The sequence below is a fragment of the Helianthus annuus genome, chromosome 16 (assembly GCF_002127325.2).
Source record: "Helianthus annuus cultivar XRQ/B chromosome 16, HanXRQr2.0-SUNRISE, whole genome shotgun sequence".
NCBI classification, from domain to species: domain Eukaryota; kingdom Viridiplantae; phylum Streptophyta; class Magnoliopsida; order Asterales; family Asteraceae; genus Helianthus; species Helianthus annuus.
In genome coordinates, this window is record NC_035448.2 from 151283621 (window position 1) to 151303586 (window position 19966).

Here is a 19966-nt window from a genome sequence, read left to right on the forward strand (position 1 = left end):
TTTTTTTGGTATGATTTTCTTACAATTGGCTTCTGACATATTATTAGATATTACTTTTGTACTTTCAATAAATATAATAGAGACTAAAAGAATTGCTATAAGGGATTGATTTTTAGACGCTAAGGAAACATATCTAAGACTATTTTTCAGTTATTAAAACGAGTATATTATGCACTGAAATGGCATAGTATTAGAAACTAATTTTAAACCTCCTTTATTAGGGACTGAATTAATATGAAATCACGAACCTAACAAAACGTATTAACGACCATATTTACATGTTTCGAGGACTCATTTTCAGTCCCTAAAGTTATACATTAGGGACTGGAATATCATAGTATCCAAGACTGATTTGCAGTCACTGAAGAAATGTATTGGGTACTAAAATAACATGGAACCAGGGAACAAATTAAGGACTAAATGTTTATATATCGGAGACTGATCGTTAGTGCTTGTTGGTATCATACAATGGGGACTGATTTTTAGTTACTAAAACCACTATCTAGTACTAGGTATCCGGGACTGGCCGGGGACTAGAAAATCAGTCTTCGATAACCATTAGGGACTGATGTGGATGCATCAAAGACTGATTTTTCAGTCTCTAATATTCATTTTTTTTGTAGTGATAAGGAAATCAGTCGCATCCCTCTTGCGAATGATGAAACACTTATAGTACACAACTTTCTTGCAATAGGTGCAAGGGTATTAGGTCCCATAAGACCGTGGGTCTGCGACATCTCACAATGGTCGAAGGGACACATTAGCGCCTCCGAGTAGACTGCATAGCCTCCCTGCTCATGTTGCCGATAAGGAGACCAAGGAGCTAGAGCTAGAAGACAACCCCGTGGTGGAGGAATTTCCAGAAGCCTTTCCTGAAGACTTGCCAGAAATACTTCCACAGCAACAAAAGGAGTTTAGGATAAACTTCGTGCCGGGAGCAGCACCAGTGACAGATGACACCATACCGACTAGTTTCATCTGAGACACAGGAGCCCCCGATGCAACTGCAGTAACTGCTAGGCAAAGGAAATCTACCAGGCCGAGTTTCCCTCCCTGGGAAGCCCCAGTGTTATTCGTTACAAAAAAAGGGGACAACAGTTTTTACACGCCTACACAGTCTAATCTGAGAGGAACTCAGAAGAATTAATGTGGAGAAAGTGTTACGTATAGGTTACATGGAGGTAGACGACTGACCATCAAGAATCGGTACCCCTTACCAAGAATTGATGACTTGTCAACCAACTATGAGGTCCCAGCTACTACTCCAAGATGGAATTAAGGACATGGTGTCCTTAGTTAAGGACACGAGAAGAAAGTTGGCAGTTTCCACTTTGCATCAAATTCAGAGAATTGGATATCAAGGATCGGTATCCTTTGCCAAGGATTGATGACATGAACGAACCAATCGTAAGGTTCTAGTTACTACTCGAAGATCGATTTGAGGTCAGGATGTCCTCAACTGGGAATACAAGAGGAAAATAGCCCTAAAACGACCTTAAGGACTCGCTTTCAGCATTACGAGTTCCTTGTCGTGTCGTCTGGCTTAACACATGCACCAGCAGTATTCATGGACCTCAGGAATCAGGTGTGTAAGACATACCTGGATAAAGCGATGATTATATTTATTGACAACATTTTCATAAGCTCAACGACCAAAGAGGTCATGAGTAACATTTGCAATTTGTCTTGTGACTCTTAGAGGAAGAACAGTTATGTGTTAGGATGTCTAAGTGCGAACCTGGGATTCGCGAGGTAAGATTGTTAGGATACATGATGGATAAGAATGAGAATTATGTCAACCCTGCAATCAAGAGTTAAGGAGTTATAGTTGCAGTTTATGTGACGCACCTCGACAAGGTCTCGATTGCGCATTGATACAACGAGACCAAGTCATCGCATACGCGCCACGTTGATTAAGGGATCATGAGAAGAGACCTTGTACAAGGTACAGTAATTGCGTGTCATAGATTTAGCGTCATTACATGTAGGAAAACGCTGCATGATCTTTACTGATCACAAGGGTTGCAGCACACCGTTGATCAGAAGGACTTAAATATGAGATAACGAGATGGAATGAGCTACTGAACAATTACGACTGTGAGAATTTGGTATCATCTGAACAAGACAAGCATTAAAGCAGACGCCTTGAGCCGCGAGGAACGCGCAAATCCTCTAAGGATGCGAGCCTTAGAGATGCTCAAACCAGAGAACTTTCAAGTTGAAGCGTTATATGGAATATAAGTGCAGTATTGCCTAAGGATGACAGAACCATACACTTCCCGAAACGGCTTTAGGTTCCGTTTCGCGACAATTTACGAACGTTTACTTGGGGGCAAGACTCATAGGTCCAGGTACTCGATCCATCCTGGATCCGGCAAGAGGTACCAAGACTTGAAGGATTGGAATGAGTGGCCCAAGATGGAGACTGATATAGCTACCTATGTGGGTAAATGTCTTACTTATGCCGAAGTTAAAACAGAATACCAGAAATCATTAGGGTTGTGGCAACAGCCTGAGGTCCTCATGTGGAAGAGGGAACGAATCTTAAAGAATTTTTATTACAAGCTACCAAGAACCCAAAGAGGTCACGATATGATTTGGAAGAATATTGACCGACATACCAAGACTACACATTTCCTACCAAACAATGAGGAAGACAGCGCAAGGGAATTAGCAAAAATTTAGCCTAGAAAGATTGTGGCACATCATGGAGTGCCTGATTCTATCATGTCCGACCAAGATGGTCGTTTTGCGCCAAAGATATGGCAGACGTTCATAGGTGTTTAGGTTATGATTGGGCCTTCGTACTACATTTCACCCTCAGACGGACGGCCAGAGCAGACGAACGATACAGAGTGTATGGACATGTTACATGCTTGTGTGATAAACTCTGATGAAAAGATGGATTACTCACTTGCCCTTAGTGGAGTTTTCCTACAATAAAATTTACCACAATCATCGTTTACGCAGCCTTGTGTGAAGTTTCAGATGGAACGTAAGTATCGATCCCCGTTATGTTGGACGGAGACCAGAGATAAACGATTTACTGGCCCCAAATTGGTTCAGGAAAACTATAGGCAAGATCGTTCGGATACGTGATCATATCAAGACAACACGTGATATACTGAGAGGCAACACCGACGAGCGGCGGAAACCGTTGGAATTTGAGTTGGAGAGATGACATTTCTGAAAGTCTCGCCTTGGGAAGGCGTGGTATGATTTGGAAAGTGTGGGAGGTTGAACCCACAGTATATTAGACCATTCAAGATCCTGGAAAGGATCGGGACCATTGCTCACAAGCTGAAACTTCCAGAGAAGACAAGTAGTGATCACGACACATTCCACGTGTCTGGTCTTTAGAGAAGCCTGACTCTAGGAATAGTTGTTATTCCTACAAACAAGATTCACGTCAACGACAAATTCCAAATTATTAAGGAACCCGTTAAGGTTGCGGACTAGGAGTCCACAAAACACGGAGAAAACGTAATTGATTTGTTTGAGTTCGTTGGAATCATATCATGGCCCAGAGTTTGCTTGGGAACATGAAGACCAATTTTAAACCTAAGTGACCACATTTGGTTCACAACTCCCCTGAGACCGATGGCATCGCTTGAATTTGTTGGTGCATCCGTCTGTCGTCTGCGTCTTGTATCGAGTCTTGTATAGAATGTATTAGATCAGGGCACGAAAATCGAGGAAATCAGATTTGTAGAGATTCCGCTTGAAATGAACTAGGTCAGTTTCAAGCGAAATCACATAATCTTGATTCCTCTCGAGATATTAGAGCTGATTTTGCTCCAAATGTAAAGTGTAGTGATTTCGCTTGAGTGTGTTCAAGCGAACTTAGGATCCCTATATAAAGGGTTGTCCCAAGCGAAATCAGTATCCAGTCCTTCCGGTTTGCAACGAAGTGCCGCCGAAGTGTTGTCAGAACTGTAAACGTCATTCAATCAATAGTAACAATAATTTAAAGTGATATACTAGCTGAATTGAGCTTAGTTTCATAGTTTCCGCCTCTGAAACTGAGTTTAACTCTTCTGAACGACTCGTTTGGGTCCAAATTCGATCCTACAAGTGGTATCAGAGCTCAGGAGGAAGAGTTCATACCAATTCAACTGCGATTTTTGATTTCTACACCTTCTTTTTCGAAATTTTCATCTTTTCACGATTAAAATTGGCTCAAATTCACACACTGCACTCGGAATTACATATTAACAAAGCCTTAAAAGTTTCAAGTTAAAATTCAATCAAAAACTGATATTTTTAGCTATTCCGCTTGAAAATGTTTGGTTGAATGATGACGTCACAGTGATTCCGCTTGAGTTTTGGTCCTGATTCCGCTTCAAATCGGCATTCCGCTTGAAATCTCTTCTGGTTTCGCTTGAGAATTTAGATTCCGCTTGAAAGCTCAGGTTGATTTCGCTCGAAACGAGATTCCGCTTGAAAGAATAATAGTGATTCCGCTTCAAGTTGTTGGTTGATTCCGCTCCAAATTACATCGTGATTCCGCTTTAAATCAGGGTTTCGCTTGAAAAGGAACGTTGTTATTTCGCTTGAAAGTTGCATATATTCAAGCGAAATCAGAACCTTGTTTAAATTTGATATTCCACTTGAACAGTCTGATTTGAGAAATTTTTTTGAAATCCAAAACATGGATAACGAGGATTTTTATAATGCCTTTGCAACCCCGATCACAGTTGCTCAGCAAACGATGTTGGAAAACGAAACAGGAACTATGCAAAAACCGCCCAAACTCATGAACATTGAGGAGTATAAGACTTGGGAAGAACGTTTTGAGAACTGGGTGCAAGCAAACTATCTAGATGCTTGGGAATGCATTGAGACAAAGTACGTTAGACCAATCAATGACAACGAAGATGTGATTCCTCTCAAAGATCTTAGTCCCGATGAGAAAAAGAAATACAAAAATGAAAAGATGATGATTAGTTTACTTCAACAGGCAGTCAAAGAAGATATCATGGTTTTACTGCAACACACTGGGAGTGCATACTCGATTTGGAAAGCATTGCGATCTAAGTTTGTGGGTAGCCAAGAGATGATCAAGAACAAGAAATCACTTCTGAAGAAAGAGTTTGACTTATTTCGTGGTTTGAAAAACGAAAGCACAAAGGAGATAACTGAAAGATACTGCAATTTATTGGTAAACATGAAAAGGGCTAGTATCACCAAAGAAAATGAAGAGCTGATTGAGAAACTGGCTGATGCATTACCATATGAGAAGTGGGGTACATACTTAATGATGCTAAGGAACAAGAAAGGGTTCAACAATCTTACACTGAGCAAATTTTTTGAAAAGATTGAGGCTCAGGAAATGAAACAGATAAAGATTTCCAGAATGAAAGTGTTTGATGGTCAACAAGACATCGGGTTGTACTACAAATCAGGGTTGAATGATAAAACAACCAACATGTCACCAAAAGTTGAAACCGCAAACAACGCAAAGAACTCATCTGGAAGTTCATCAAAAGGATCAAACAGCAACACAAGTTTCTCATCATTTCCGTCATTTGATCCGAATGTTTCAACATCTAGAAATGGCAAAAAAGCTTCAATGCAACATTGTGTTAAATCTTGAAAATGATTAGGATTATACAGTGGAAATAGCAAAAAGCCATATGTATTTATTGGGAACTGTATTAGAATCTTATGGTAGCTTTGTTGCAGGTCGGATCGGGAATCCAATGCTTACTAAGGAGGATTACGACTAGATCGATGCTGAAGAGATGGAGCTGATGGACATAAAGTGGTGCTTGGCAAGCGTGTTGAGGAGAGCTGAGAAATTCAAGCAAATCACTGGAAGAGATGATCTTCGTGAGGCTAGTGTTTCTACTTTGGGATTTGACAAATCTAAAGTCACTTGTTTTCGCTGCAGGGAAAAAGGACACTTCAAGAGGGAGTGCACCAATCGTGAAGCAAGTGGAGTTCAAAATCCGTTCAACAATAACAATGATTACTATCGAAAGGCCATTTACCATCAAGTTGCCCAACAACCAACTCAACAACATCAACATCAGGCACAAACTGCACATGGAAGGAATGTGATTGAAGATTCTGGAAAGAGAGCGTGTGTGGTTAATCAAGAAGAAAAGAAGCCATCAACAGGGTTTAATTAGGATAAATATATTCCAACTGATGCCAAAGCATGTGTGATTGACCAAGATGACGAAAAGCTACCTGAAGGGTTTAGCTGGGAAAATTTTACTTGGGATAATTATATTCCTGATCAAGCTCATGTTCACACAACTTTTGTTGCCCGAGTTGAAGAAGATAGTGATGATGATACTGAGTACTATGCAAGAAGAATGGCAGAACATCTGAAGATGATGGCCGAAAGCGACAGTGAAGATGAAAAAGCCATGAAGGAAAAGAAAAAGATCAAGACACCAGTGAGCAGTGATGATGCAACTCTGGTGGTCAAAAGAAAAGTTAAAGAAGTTCCAAAGTTCAAAATTAGTGAAGAGGTTATTGCAAAAGAGATTCCTGTGAACTGTGAAACCTGTGAAATCATGAAAAAGAAAAACAGTGAGTTGATTAACAACATGAACATGTTGAAGGAATCTTACGACGTGCTGAACAAAGCAATGAACATGTATAATGACACAAGTGAAGAACAGGCCATAGCAATGAAGACTCTTCAAGGAGCATTCATGATGAAGCAAAAAGTCGTGAATAACTACATTGAGAAGTGTGCTGCTCTTGAACAGAAATTAGAACTTCAAAGAATTGAGACTGAGAGAGTAAATCGTTTGTTGAAAAGTTACTCATGTACTTCTTATGTCATTGACAGGATTTATCCAACTGTTGAAGGCATGAAGGCATTCGAAGAGGATGAAGTAACTGAGGAAAAGAATGTTGGAAAAGTGTCTGAAGAAAAGACTCCTGAAAAAAAGAATTCTGGTAAGAAAGAAAGTGTTAGTTATAACAAGTGTCCACCCCCGCTGGGAGATGGATTTTTGCCCAGAAATCCAAATGATGAAAGAGTCAAAAAGGCTACAAACTTACAGTGGGAGTCAGAGTCCTCAGTTAATTTGCCAGAAAATATTGATGTTGTTTTTACATCATCTGACACTGATCAACAATCTCAATTGATGAAGACAGTGGTGGAGCATGTGTTAGATAACGATGAAACAGAGGAGTCAAAGTCGAAGTCGATCTCGGAGTCAAAGTCTGAGTCCAGCATTCCGGGTCAAAATGAAAAACAGGGAAAAAGAGTTTATAGTAATGAATTCCTGTTATCAAAATCTAATTTGGATGATGAAACATTTAAAGTTGCATATACTTTGAATGATTCGGACAAATTATATTCTGATGAGGAATTTCCAATAAGAGGTGTCAAAACTGAAATGATCAAAAAGGTTTTCAAACTAACAGAAATTAATATTTCTGAAATAAAAAATTTACATCTTAATGAAAAACCTAAAAAATACACCTCAAGAGTGCAGCAAAGATTAAACAAGAAAAAGGGTTACAGTTCTGGTTCTGGTTTTCAAAAGAAACCAAATCAGAATCGTAATTTCAAAAAGAAAGGATTAGGTTTTACCCCAACAGAAAAACATAAAAATGAAAAATATGTTCGTGATCTTAAAGCAAAGATGACATTTGTTTCAGGTACATCATCATCAAAAGAAGAAATGAAAGCATTTTAGAGACAGTCAAACAGAGAGTTCCTTGCAAAGAAGCAAAAAGAAATGAAGAATGCTGATCAGAGGAAAAAAACTCGAACCTGTTTCAAATGTGGTAGAATTGGACATCTTGCGGTGAACTGTTCGCAAGCAATTCAAACCAAACAGGGAGTTTCTAAACTCAAAGAGAAAGTGGTTGAGTTTGAACCACCAATTGACCGAACCAAATTATTCAAAAACTCAAAATTTGAAATTGGTGAATGTTCAAACAAGTTTTACAACAAAAGAGCTAAATCTGACAACCAAAAATGGGTTGTTAAGAAGTCTGGGAATAGCTCTAGCGATGATTCTGATAGTTCAAAATCAGAGGAGCTATCTTCTGGTGATGAATCTGATTCCACAAAATCAGAGGAGCCACAGGTTGCAGAAAATGGTGAAAAGTCAGTAACTCAGATGGATGATGAAAATTTTCCACCACTTCGGGCTGAAAATTTTAAAAAGAAAATTGGTAAAGTTGAGATATCAAATCAATTTTATGATGAGAAAAAGGTTTTTGATGTTCAAAAGGCCTTTAACCCCAAGGTAAAACATATCTTTGGTAAAATGATTGATCGAAAAGTCAAAGGGGTTAAAGAGTTCTATGAGAAGAAGAGGAAAGGTAAGAAACCGAGTGATAATGACTCGGTAACACCCAAGGCTGGTCAGGCTTGGGTGGATATTTTCTTTGAATAGAAAAACCTGACTTGCCGGAGTTCCCAGGTTGGTAAGCGTGGAACATGAATCAGAATTATTCTTTGTATTTGGTTATGTTTGTTGTACAAAGTGGTACAGAGGTTGGTTCTTAAAAAGTGATTAGTCAAGGTCATTAAGTTGAACTTAATGTAATCCTCATACAAGTGGTTGAAGACAATATGATGAACCACATCCCCATCTTTACAATTGGTAAAATCAATGAAGCTTTTTTTCCGGAAAAACCATTTTGATTAAAACAACCTTAAGTGTTTTGAAATCTAAATGGGAAAATAGTTTGTTGATAGGGGGAGTTCTGATTGTTTACGCCTAGTCGATGGCAAATTGATGTGATTTGATATCGGTTGTCAAGTTTATGTATAGTTTCTACTACGTGGGTCAAGAGTTCGGTTTGTTTTCAAATTTCTTTATGTGTTTGCATTTTAGGGGGAGTAAATTTCTGAAAATCCAAAAACATTAGAAAATTTGAAAAAGCCAAAAACATGATAAAATAAAAAACGAGTTTTGTTGCAAAAAGAGGAAATGATAGTACATCAGTGGACTATCACAACATGCTAAAGAAATGGAACGTAAAAAATGTGATAAACAATCTCACTACGGATGTGTCAGTAGGTTTTTGCACATTTAGTAGATTGTGACGAGATATAAACCTAAAAATTCAAACTTGCTTATTTCGTGGGTAACATTTTCTTGGATATATGGGTAACCCCCGAAATCTTTATTGAAAGGTCCCTCTTTCTGAGATATTAGGTCTTTATACTCAGTGATATCTGGGGTATTATCCCGGGACTTCTGCTGAATGGAAATTCTGACCTAGTCCCCGTATAATACTTTCCGCAAAAGCTTGAAATATAGCGCCGCCCTCAGCAAATTGATGAAACAATAAAATTGATAGTCATTGCTGTTGTAAAAAAGATTCTCTAAAGGGGACACACCAAAAAGTCGAAGCCGTCATCTCTCTGCGTATACGGAAGTATCGACCTGAGCTCTCACGGCCCTCGCAATATAACCCCTTTACATATATCATCTGTGGTATACTCACCTGTAAGACTGAATATTGGGATCTGGATACGGGAGTATATTCAAGTATTGGGACACGCGAATAAGTTTAAGTGCTTAAAACATTAATTCGTATCTCGTAACAGTTGAACTTTGTGTGAAATTTTAAGTGGACCAATATACTGACAATCTAGGTGAATTGTTTTGAACATAAAATGAAATGAAGCTTAACGGTGTTGATGATTTGTCTCAGAAACTGATATGATCCTCTTATACAAACTCTCAAAAATATTGTCTGTAAATATTTCTTTACTGCATTTCATATTTTTCAAAAATCCAAAAAGATTTTAGTGTGTTTTAGCATAAATTTTGAAAAATCCAAAAAGATTTTCGACAACTGGTGTTGAAAAGCTGATTTTCAAAATCTCAAGTGCTAAACATGACGAACAGGTTTGGGAAGATTGTGATTTTAAAGTTTTAACAATCTATCTTACAAGTAGTCATCAGAAGCTTTGAAAATGATATTCCTGCAAGTGGTTCATCTGAATCTAAAAGATATATAATTTTATGATCTCTACAAGTGATGTCAGAGTGTGTTAAAGTTTGATATCATAAAACTTATGTTTGAGGTAGAGAGTGTGCAGATAACCTGAGCTGGAGGAGAGCCAGGTCACGATCTTGGAATGGATGCTGAACCTGTGAAAGCCAGACTGCGATCCCAGCTGATTGAGAGGGGGAATCTGAATGACATAGGGCCAGGTTCTGATCCAAAGATTGTTTCTGCCAATGAATTTAGATTCAACATTTGAGAGGGAGTGTATGTTGGTGCTGATGACAAGAGAAGACGTCAACATCCGAGGGTAGAAGTTTGTTGGTGATTGAAAGAATAGAGAAGATAGAGATTGAGGATGCTTACAGCGTCAGATACTTTAAAGAAAAGCCCAAAGGCTGATAAAGACTGAAGATGCAAAGACTCGACACTGAAGACTCCGTCAACATCCGAGGGGGAGTTTGTTGGTGCATCCGTCTGTCGTCTGCCTCTTGTATCGAGTCTTGTATAGAATGTATTAGATCAGGGCACGAAAATCGAGGAAATCAGATTTGTAGAGATTCCGCTTGAAATGACCTAGGTCAGTTTCAAGCGAAATCACATGATCTTGATTCCGCTCGAGATATTAGAGCTGATTTCGCTCCAAATGTAAAGTGTAGTGATTTCGCTTGAGTGTGTTCAAGCGAAATTAGGATCCCTATATAAAGGGTTGTCCCTAGCGAAATCAGTATCCAGTCCTCCCGGTTTGCAACGAAGTGCTGCCGAAGTGTTGTCAGAACTGTAAACGTCATTCAATCAATAGTAACAACAGTTTAAAGTGATATACTAGCTGAATTGAGCTTACTTTCTTAGTTTCCGCCTCTGAAACTGAGTTTAACTCTTCTGAACGACTCGTTTTTGTCCAAATTCGATCCTAGAGAATTTCGGGGCGAAATTCTATTAACGGGGGGAGAATGTGACAACGGTCACTTTTCCATACATTTCGTACAATAATTAGACAGTGATCTGTGCTTTAATGACAGTGCATGATCTAGTTTATAAGACGAATGAATTTCTGATTACTGTTATATACATACAATGGCATTTCATGTTGCAAGACTTTCATCATTACTACATGGAACACGATATAGTTCTATTAATGCACAGAGCAGAATTTGGCACCATTATCAGACAAACTAAAAGCACTGACGGGAGTTCAATACTTAGACAGACATGGTGTTAAGATATAGAATGAGCCCCAGAACCAAGTGATACACTGGGATAGTATGTAGGAAAGTAGGGATTACAAAACTGCCTTCCTAGTGATGACATAGGTGCCGGAAAGTGCCAGAAACACACTAAAACTACAAAATTCTGCAGAAAATAAATAAATTCAGCAATTTTCAGCAATTTAACATCTCATTATAATGCAGAAAAGTGGTCTAATGGTCCAGAATACTTTCCTAAGTGTCGGGAACCGAAACTGTCATAAAAGACTACATAAAGCACACTAAACTGAGCAATTTAGCACTTTAACGAACAGTAATGAAACGAACAACCAGACACTATCCAAAACATCACATTTTACTAGAAGCACTGTTTTAGTGTTACAAAGCTAGTTATGGTCACCGAACATCATATTACCTCTTATAAACACCAAACACCTAAATCCCTAAATTTAATACTTGGAGTCTAATTAGAATGAAGTAACTAATTCTTGAAATGTTACACTTTACACCCCCCCATCCAAGGCCGGTTACAAAGTGGGTCCTACTTGGGATTTTCTAGCATTATTTTATTAGATATGTTGCTTCCTTTTTAGACATAAAATCCTTTAGAGATTGAGATGATGGAAGTATTTTATATAAACCCACTAGTCCTAACCTTCATACCATTTATTCATCTTCAACACCCCAAACACCTCTTCTCTTCCCCTCTACCTACGGCCTCAAGCACCCACACATACACATCCATTTTCATCCAATTTTCAAGTAATCCAAGGTGATTCTAAGGTGTTAGGAGCTATGTTAAGAAGCTTGGAGCTAAGTTAAGAAGCTTGGAGCTAAGTTAAGAAGCTTGGAGCTTTCGAAAGTTGAGGGACCTTCACCAATTGCTTTTATCCACTTCATTATCTCTAGTGATCATCCCTAGCCTTGAGCTAGTAGTAAGAACACTCTACACTCTATTTTACATCTAGTTTAAGTGGTTAAAAGATGATACATAATGATAATCTTGAAGAACATGAAGAATCACAAGAATAATATATGAACATAAGCTTGAATACATAAGAAATCTTAATGATTATGTGTTCTAATACTTGTTGATTGTTGTTTGTACATATATATGATGTAGATCATCATATGATCTTGCTAGATCATGATTGAGAACATAATCTAGCCAGATGAGAAAGTAGAAATATTGTAGGATGATGGATCATCCACACAAAGATCATGAACTTGAAAAGATACATTGATTTCTTGAAAAATAATGATCAAAGTGAGTAGTAACACTTGTAGATCTAAAGATTTTATGATGATTTCTAAAGAAACCAAGTTAAGAATATAAGTTTTACGAAAACTTGGTTTTTACATAAACAAACTTTATTTTTGGTGGTTAAACAAGTGTAGAAACACTTGTGAAACAAGAAGAAATCATAAAGAAACATTTTTAGAAATGATGATAACAAGTTGTAAAGATCAATCTTCTTCAAGAATGAAGTTTTTAAAGAACTAATCACACTTTAAAGGATAACAAGGCTTACTAATAACACTAGTAAGTTACTACAAATTTTTACAAATATTCAAGTTCATGAAGTAGTTAGATTATGCTTGATTTGGCAAGATTGGTAAGTGTAAGTTGTTTATTGTTGAATGATGATTGATTGTGATGATTTTTACAAAAGAAAATAATGTGCTTGAAAGCATGGAAACCTCTATTTTTAGGGGAAACTATGGCAAAATTTTCTAAAAATCTAAACAATTAGAAAAATATTTGTTAACATACACTTACAAGTGTATTTGAAACCACAAATTGTTACAAAAACTTTGCCATAATTTTTATTACAAAAATTTTAATTATTGGAGGTTGGTTTTTATAAATAAAAGTGACTAAATATGTACTTAGGAAATATATATTTAGATGACACCATGTGTGTGATTATTTGTATATTTTGTGTATTAATCATATTATGAAATAATATAACACCTCAAAACACCAAGAATTAGAATCCAAAATATTACCGAAATTTCCAAGGAATAAACATACAAGTTCTACACAAAATATTGGTTAAACCAAACTAAGGAATATGTCTTACAAAATATTCCGGAAAATTTATTCACAAGTATATTTTTGGTAAATAATATTTTGGACACCAAGGAAACGAAAATATGATTTTTACAATTACTACAAGGACATATCATCTTTTGACAAGGGAAAAATATATTATTTTGGCAAGTATAAATATATATTTTCTTGAAATTTTTAGAAGATATGTTATCTTGAAGGAAAAATAAACTTAAAATACAATGTTATTGGAATCAAAGATATATTTTCTCATATAAATATGAAACATATCATTTTTGGAGAAAAATGGATTTATATATATTTTCCAAGTTAGACTTGAAAATATATTATTTTAGGAACTCACGTGAAAATACAAATATTTTTGCCAAAGAAAAATTATAATTAATTTTTCTAAATAGTATTTATTACAATATGTATTTTGGAAATATATATTGGTGGACTCTTATTAAAGATAATATTCCGGAAAATTAATACGAAATTTAGTAGAAGAATACTTAATGAATACAATAAAAATACGTATTCTCACACGTATAAATACACACCAGAATACAACCCCAATACATGGCAAAAATATACAAGTATAAGAATGCAAATACAAATACACTCATCCTTCGGAAGGATTTACAAGCATGAATACTTGGGAAGTATCAAGTCAATATATATTGTTTTAACAATTATTTCAAAATTTGATAAATGTAATTTAAGTTAAAATATTTATTATTTTAACAAATAATTATATGACTTGAAATAATACCGAAGGAACAATAAAACGTAACTCAAAGAAACTAATTAATGCAAAGTCAAGGCACGACCCGCTCGGATAATAGACCGTAGTGCGTTGTAGGGTGTCGTGCATACTAGTAGCAGCGTGAGTTACGTCGGATTGAAGAACGCAAAACTGTGAGTTCATGTCCCCCTTTTTTCTTAACTGTTTTTGGTTTTATAACTCTCGGGGGTGGAATACATGTTACGAATGTATAAACGGTATGAATTGACTATGAAATGAATTATTAGATCATGTGAGCATAGATTAAATTTGAAATGCCATTAATTCTTATTTAGGGACGAAGGTTAGATCTAACGGGTACGACCGAACCCCACTCATGGTACTTATGTGACCACTTGAGTGCTTCGGTGTCCTAGTCGAGGTGAATCGACATTAGTCAAGGTGAATTGACATAGTCAAGGTGAATTGACATAGTCAAGGTGAATTGACATAGTCGAAGGGGAATTCGACATAGTCGAGGGAATCGACGAGGGTATAAGTCTACTCATTTTGAGTGCTCCCTATGTCCTCACATGCCTTAATGTCCTTGTAAAACATTAATTTGATATGTTCATAAATGCTTTTCATACCTGTTTTCAAAGGAGTCTCTCAAAGGATTACAAGTTTGTCAGTACTCACACAAAACGCATGAACTCACTCAACTTTTGTTGATGTTTTCCAAAATTACATATATTTCAGGTAACAAGTTGGATCTTGGGCGCGAGTGTTGTTTCTAGAAGTAGATTCCAAGTTTAGATGTCATACACTTTTGTTGAACTGTAACTTAGTCGAAGGTTGTGTGGTTGAAACTTAAACAAATGGTGTTTGTAATACTTTAAACTTAATGAATGGATGAACATCGTTTTGATCATATAGTTGTTTATTATGGTTGAATGCAATGATACTAAACCAGTCACACAACATACGCTTCCGCAAAAGTCAGGGTGTAACAATGATCTGAGATGAAAACTCTACACGATCTAATAAATTATTACACAAGTACCATAGATCTAGACTTTTCTATCCAGAGACTTCGAATAACACACAACGAAGGTGTAAAGAGAGACATCTGACCTAATCAAAAGCAGACACTCATTAACATAACGAGAGAAATACTAGACTTAATTTTACAAAAAAATAGCGATTAAAACCACTTATTAACAAACTATGGACCTTTACCGATGGACACAAAGAATTAACATAATTTCTTTATTTTCCAATGAAGCCAAAACACAAAAACCCATACAAACTCACAAAACAAAGTTCAAGTTTCCTAATCATAGTTTCCCAGACAAATTCATAAGATCAGCCATTATACAAATTCAAGAAATCACAAGAAAACCAACCAAGTAGCAAATAACCACACACGGATGATGAACGAGCAACCGTTTGCGGCCACAGACAAGATTAAATGATAAATAATCTATCACAATAATATCCATTTTCCAGTATCCAACTTCTCGCTCCGATCAGAGATTCCGTTAGGGTTTTCTAGAGAGAGAAACTCGCTATACACCTACCCTCCGGCAGCAACAGATGACGAACGAGCAACCAGTTGCGGCCACAGACGTCGGAGCTGGAGCCGGAGCCGGAGTCGCTGCCGTTGTTAATGCATCGGCTTCTTCGTCATCAGAATCTTCTGGTTCGCGCGTGATGTCAGCGAGTGGTTTGGATGATGCTGATAGTGGAAAGAATGTTACGACGAGCGTGTATGATGATGACAATGAAGATGGCGGAGTCTGGAAGCCTTATTTTACTGGAGAATATAAAGATGCTTAGAAAATCTTCAAATCAGAAGAACGAATCACCCAATCTTGACCTTCGGAATCAACAAATCTGAAACTTTGCACACAGATTCAATGGATCTGAAAATTTGCACCAAGAACACCAAGATCCAACCCCAATGTCAAAATCGAACACAAATCAGTGGAAGACTAATCGAATCTGACCTTTAAAGCTCCAAGACCATGTCAAAAACACGGATCAAAGACTCCTATCTGATAAACTCAATAATAAAAAACTGTACAGACAATGAACAACAACCACTCCTCACAAGCAGATCATCAACTAGATGACCTGCATACACTATCTACAAGATCTAAACGACTGACACATGAACTCAACAAAAGATCGTCAACAAAAGACCTGATAAATGTGTAACCCATGGAGAGAGAAAGTTCTCTGAATAGAACAACTTTTTAGTGAGAGAAAGATATCTGATACAAAATGAGATTGGTGTTATTATCAGTCATGAAGTCTTCCGTTATATTTGAGGCCATAATTAGGGTAACAAGAGATGAGCAGTTAAGCCCACACACATAAGCCCATCAAGCAGTCCTTCATAAGCAGTCTTCATAAGTCGTTGCTAGCTTTACAACACTATATGTCATACCCTAATCGATGGCGGAATCATCGGGGCGTGGCACTGAGCGAAATAGATTGTTCAAGAGAACCCACAACAACTATTAAGAGACAATATTTATAAGGTTTAATATCCCATACTATAAACAACTAAAGCAAAAACAGTCATTACAGATATTCAGTCTCAAAAACAAAAATCCATTCTGACAACTTAGATTTTATTTGGTGAGTTTCTAGACTTCCTAACTTGATTTCAGCGTAACATCCAATCAACCTGCCACATACGCTAAAATAAAAGTCAATACATAAAGTAAAGGTGAGTACACAAGTTTGCGTAGATAATAGTATAAAAAAGCGTTTTCGCATAACCAGCATGTAACACGTAATGGGCGAAGCATGTATCTATAAACAATGATACAACCTAACCACGAGACTGCGTTGTAGAGTAAGCACGATACATTTTCACCGAAGCGAACACGTGAAGTAGAGTAGTGTGATCCCTAGCAACCCCTGTCACACAGGATCTGAGTCCAAACTACAGAGTCCAAACTATAGTACTATCTTGCTAGAGGTGGTCTAGTGTAACACTATATAAGCATAGTAACAAGCATTCAACAAATCAAGTATAGCATGCGGGAGTGGTTAGCATTTATAAAGTGTTTTCATTGTGTGTTGTGTTTTGATAGAGAACGTATGTAACACCCAAAAGTGTGTTAAATGAAAATGGGTTTGAGTATACTCACAGTGTGTGTTTATCAAGTAAATACAAGCTGGATTGGATTGAAGGGAGCGCGTCTGGTCAGCCTGTGCACGGAAATAGAAGTATAAGTCTCCCTCAAGGCTGAATGGTCGTAAACGGAATGTTGAGTGGGTTAAGTGTTTCATAGTGTATCCGAACGGGTGGGTCTAGTCCATCCGGGCGGAGGGGTTCCATCCAAACGGATGGGTCCCATTTGGACGGATGGCCATTCGGATAGTCCGTGGTCGTTTGTGAATCGTTAAAATTTGAAGTTTAGTTAACAAAGGAAATTGTCAGGGTCAGGTCATCTGGACGAATGGGTTCCATCCGGACGGATGGCCATTCGGCTGGATGGTTTGTGATTGAAGTTTTTGTAAAATTTTTCTAAAACAACGGTTTTGGTTATCAGAGACGGACATGTTAATGGATTCAAGCAATAGGAAAAACGCCGAGCTCAGCCCATTCGGACGGATGGGTTTTGCCCATTCGATCGGATGTTCTGTTCTTGATGAAAGTTTCATGTTTGACCCGTTAATCGGTCCACCCCTTTGGTGGAAAACAGTTTCCGAGCCGGCATTCAACTATGTGAAGAGTGGAGAGTCTGACAGGGTCCTAATTCCTCCAATATTGTGTAAAAACTGAAAAGGAGTTCAGAAATAAGTTGAAAAACATTGAAATCTTTCTTAACTTGACCCCATCTCGAGTGAATGATGCTCTACAACAGTTTGCCTAAGCAAACTGAGTGGAAACCATCTTCGAGGTGGCTGGAATCAAGGGTTTTTGAAAATAAATTTGAAGTGTGCGTGTGTGTGAGGGTGATTATGATGAAGAAGATGGAGTAGAAGTAAATAGAGATGAAGATTGATGAAGATTTGGGAGAAAAAAAAGCTTACAAATAGGCCTTAAATCGCGTCTGAGACTTGGGAGGAGATGGGAGTGTTAAAGTGTTGAAATGCGGGTGTAAGGCAGGTATTTATAGAGGAGGGCGAGGGTTAACTCGGTGCGCGCATGACCCTATCCGGATGGCTCCATCCGGACGGATGGGTTCCATCCGGGCAGATGAGCCTCATCCGGGCGAATGGCCATTCGGACGGCCGGGTTTGCGTTTGTTAGCTTTCCAGCTTTGGTTCGTTTGTTAAGCGTTACGTTGTTATAAAATGAGTTGCGAGTAAGCGTTTGAGCGTATAAGGGTTGCGTTGATAACCACATAACATTCTAAACAAGTAATTACACAATTAACACACATAATATAAATAATCCGCGTTTCGAGCCTGTGTTGAGTTTGCATTGCGATAGCGTTTAAGTAACAAGCGTTATAAATAGCGTTTAAATGCGACAATCGTGATTAAGTAAGCGTTGTAATATGCGTTTAAAATGCATTTAAACTGTGTTGAAAATATAGTTTAACCCATAGCGTTAATCAAATCTTGATAGTACAAGCGTTTATGAAAGAAATGTCAGCGACAGGTAACGATCCGAAAAGTCGGGTTGTTACACTACAGGCCCATGACTGCATCTTCTGTCTTCAGTACCCCAATATGTCCTAAAGCCCACTTCAGTCTTCTGTTAGCCCAACATAAGCAGCAACCTTCGGCCCATGTATCACAAACAAAAATAAACGTATGTAAAATGTATAGAAATAATAAAAGTGTGTTTAACAATGTATAATTTTCAACACCCCCTCACTTTTATTATTAAACAAATCAAACTTAACCATTTACAAACCATATCATGTTGAGAAATAGACAACCCTTTCAGAAATGTATCAGTTCTTTAATTCTTAGTTGATATACCAACTGTTTTAATACACACCTTTTGAATTTGTTCTCTTAAAAAAACAAATCCAACTCAAAGTGTTTCAACTCATGGATTTACGAGGGTTTATGAAGAATTGGGTGTTTTAATTTCTTGTCGTATAAATAAAAAAGTGAGCTTCGTTGAAACATGCACCGTACAACACCAATTCCCAAAGGTTCTCCACTTTATTTTTATAGGATTTCCAATAATTCTTTGATCAATCCTATTCTCTTCTCTTTTCTCTAAGATACAATTCGGGTTTGTGAGTTATATTCGAAAGTACACACAAAACAACCAAAAAATTTCTCGTTTTAAAAAAAGAACCTATGAAGTAGACCTCACCAAGAACTAAAGAACCAAAAATGTTATTGTGACAACTCGTGTAATTTCCTGAACGTTTTGTTTTGCTGTGTAATTGTATGAACGTTAAATGAATTGAATTGGGCGATTGATTTTATTTGAACGATTGTGTGCTTGGTAATGTGTGAAACTGGAAACCCAAAATTGAAATATTGGAATACGTTATTTTGTGAAACGAAGCGTTGTATTATGGTACTCTGCGATACGCAACGTTTTAATTAATTATTTGGTGAATCTTGTGAAACCGTTACTTTGTGCGAAACCGTTACCTATTAAAAACCCAACCCAAGTCCACCCCTCCTCCCCCCTTAAGCCACAAATAAGCCCAAACCCCACTCCTTTTTCCCTTGGTGCGAAAATTGGGGCACAAACCCATACTCTCTTGTTTCCTTGTAGCTCACTAGCCCAATTCCCTTGTATTTTAATTATATGTAGGAGACTTTGGGAATAAGTAATCAGAAACAGAAACCCTAACTCACCCCCTTGTGATCGTCGACCAGAAGAGACCCGCCACCTGCGAAAATCAAACCCTAGCTCCTGATTTAGCTTCTTGATTCGCCTTTCACTTCCTTGTAATCCGTTCTCTTGCTCCAAGGTTAGTATGCTTGTTTTGGATTGTGATTCTTGGTGAAAATTTGTATAATCATGGCTGTGATTTTTAATTCACATGCTAGGGTTTTGATGTTATATGATTTGTTTCGGTTAAGTATGCGATTTGT

General features: G+C 37.4%; 1 protein-coding gene across 3 annotated transcripts in view; it reads right to left on the reverse strand.

Annotated features, from left to right (window-relative positions):
• Positions 1 to 18452: 18452 nt before the first annotated feature.
• Positions 18453 to 19966, reverse strand: part of LOC110915448 (probable LRR receptor-like serine/threonine-protein kinase At1g07650) — an 81865-nt gene continuing 80351 nt past the window's right edge. For all 3 annotated transcript variants that reach the window (XM_022160148.2, XM_035985329.1, XM_035985330.1), the window contains one exon: positions 18453 to 18678. In XM_022160148.2, the coding sequence (XP_022015840.1) occupies positions 18657 to 18678 (22 nt within the window). In that variant the 3' untranslated portion in view covers positions 18453 to 18656. The remainder of the gene's footprint in view (positions 18679 to 19966) is intronic.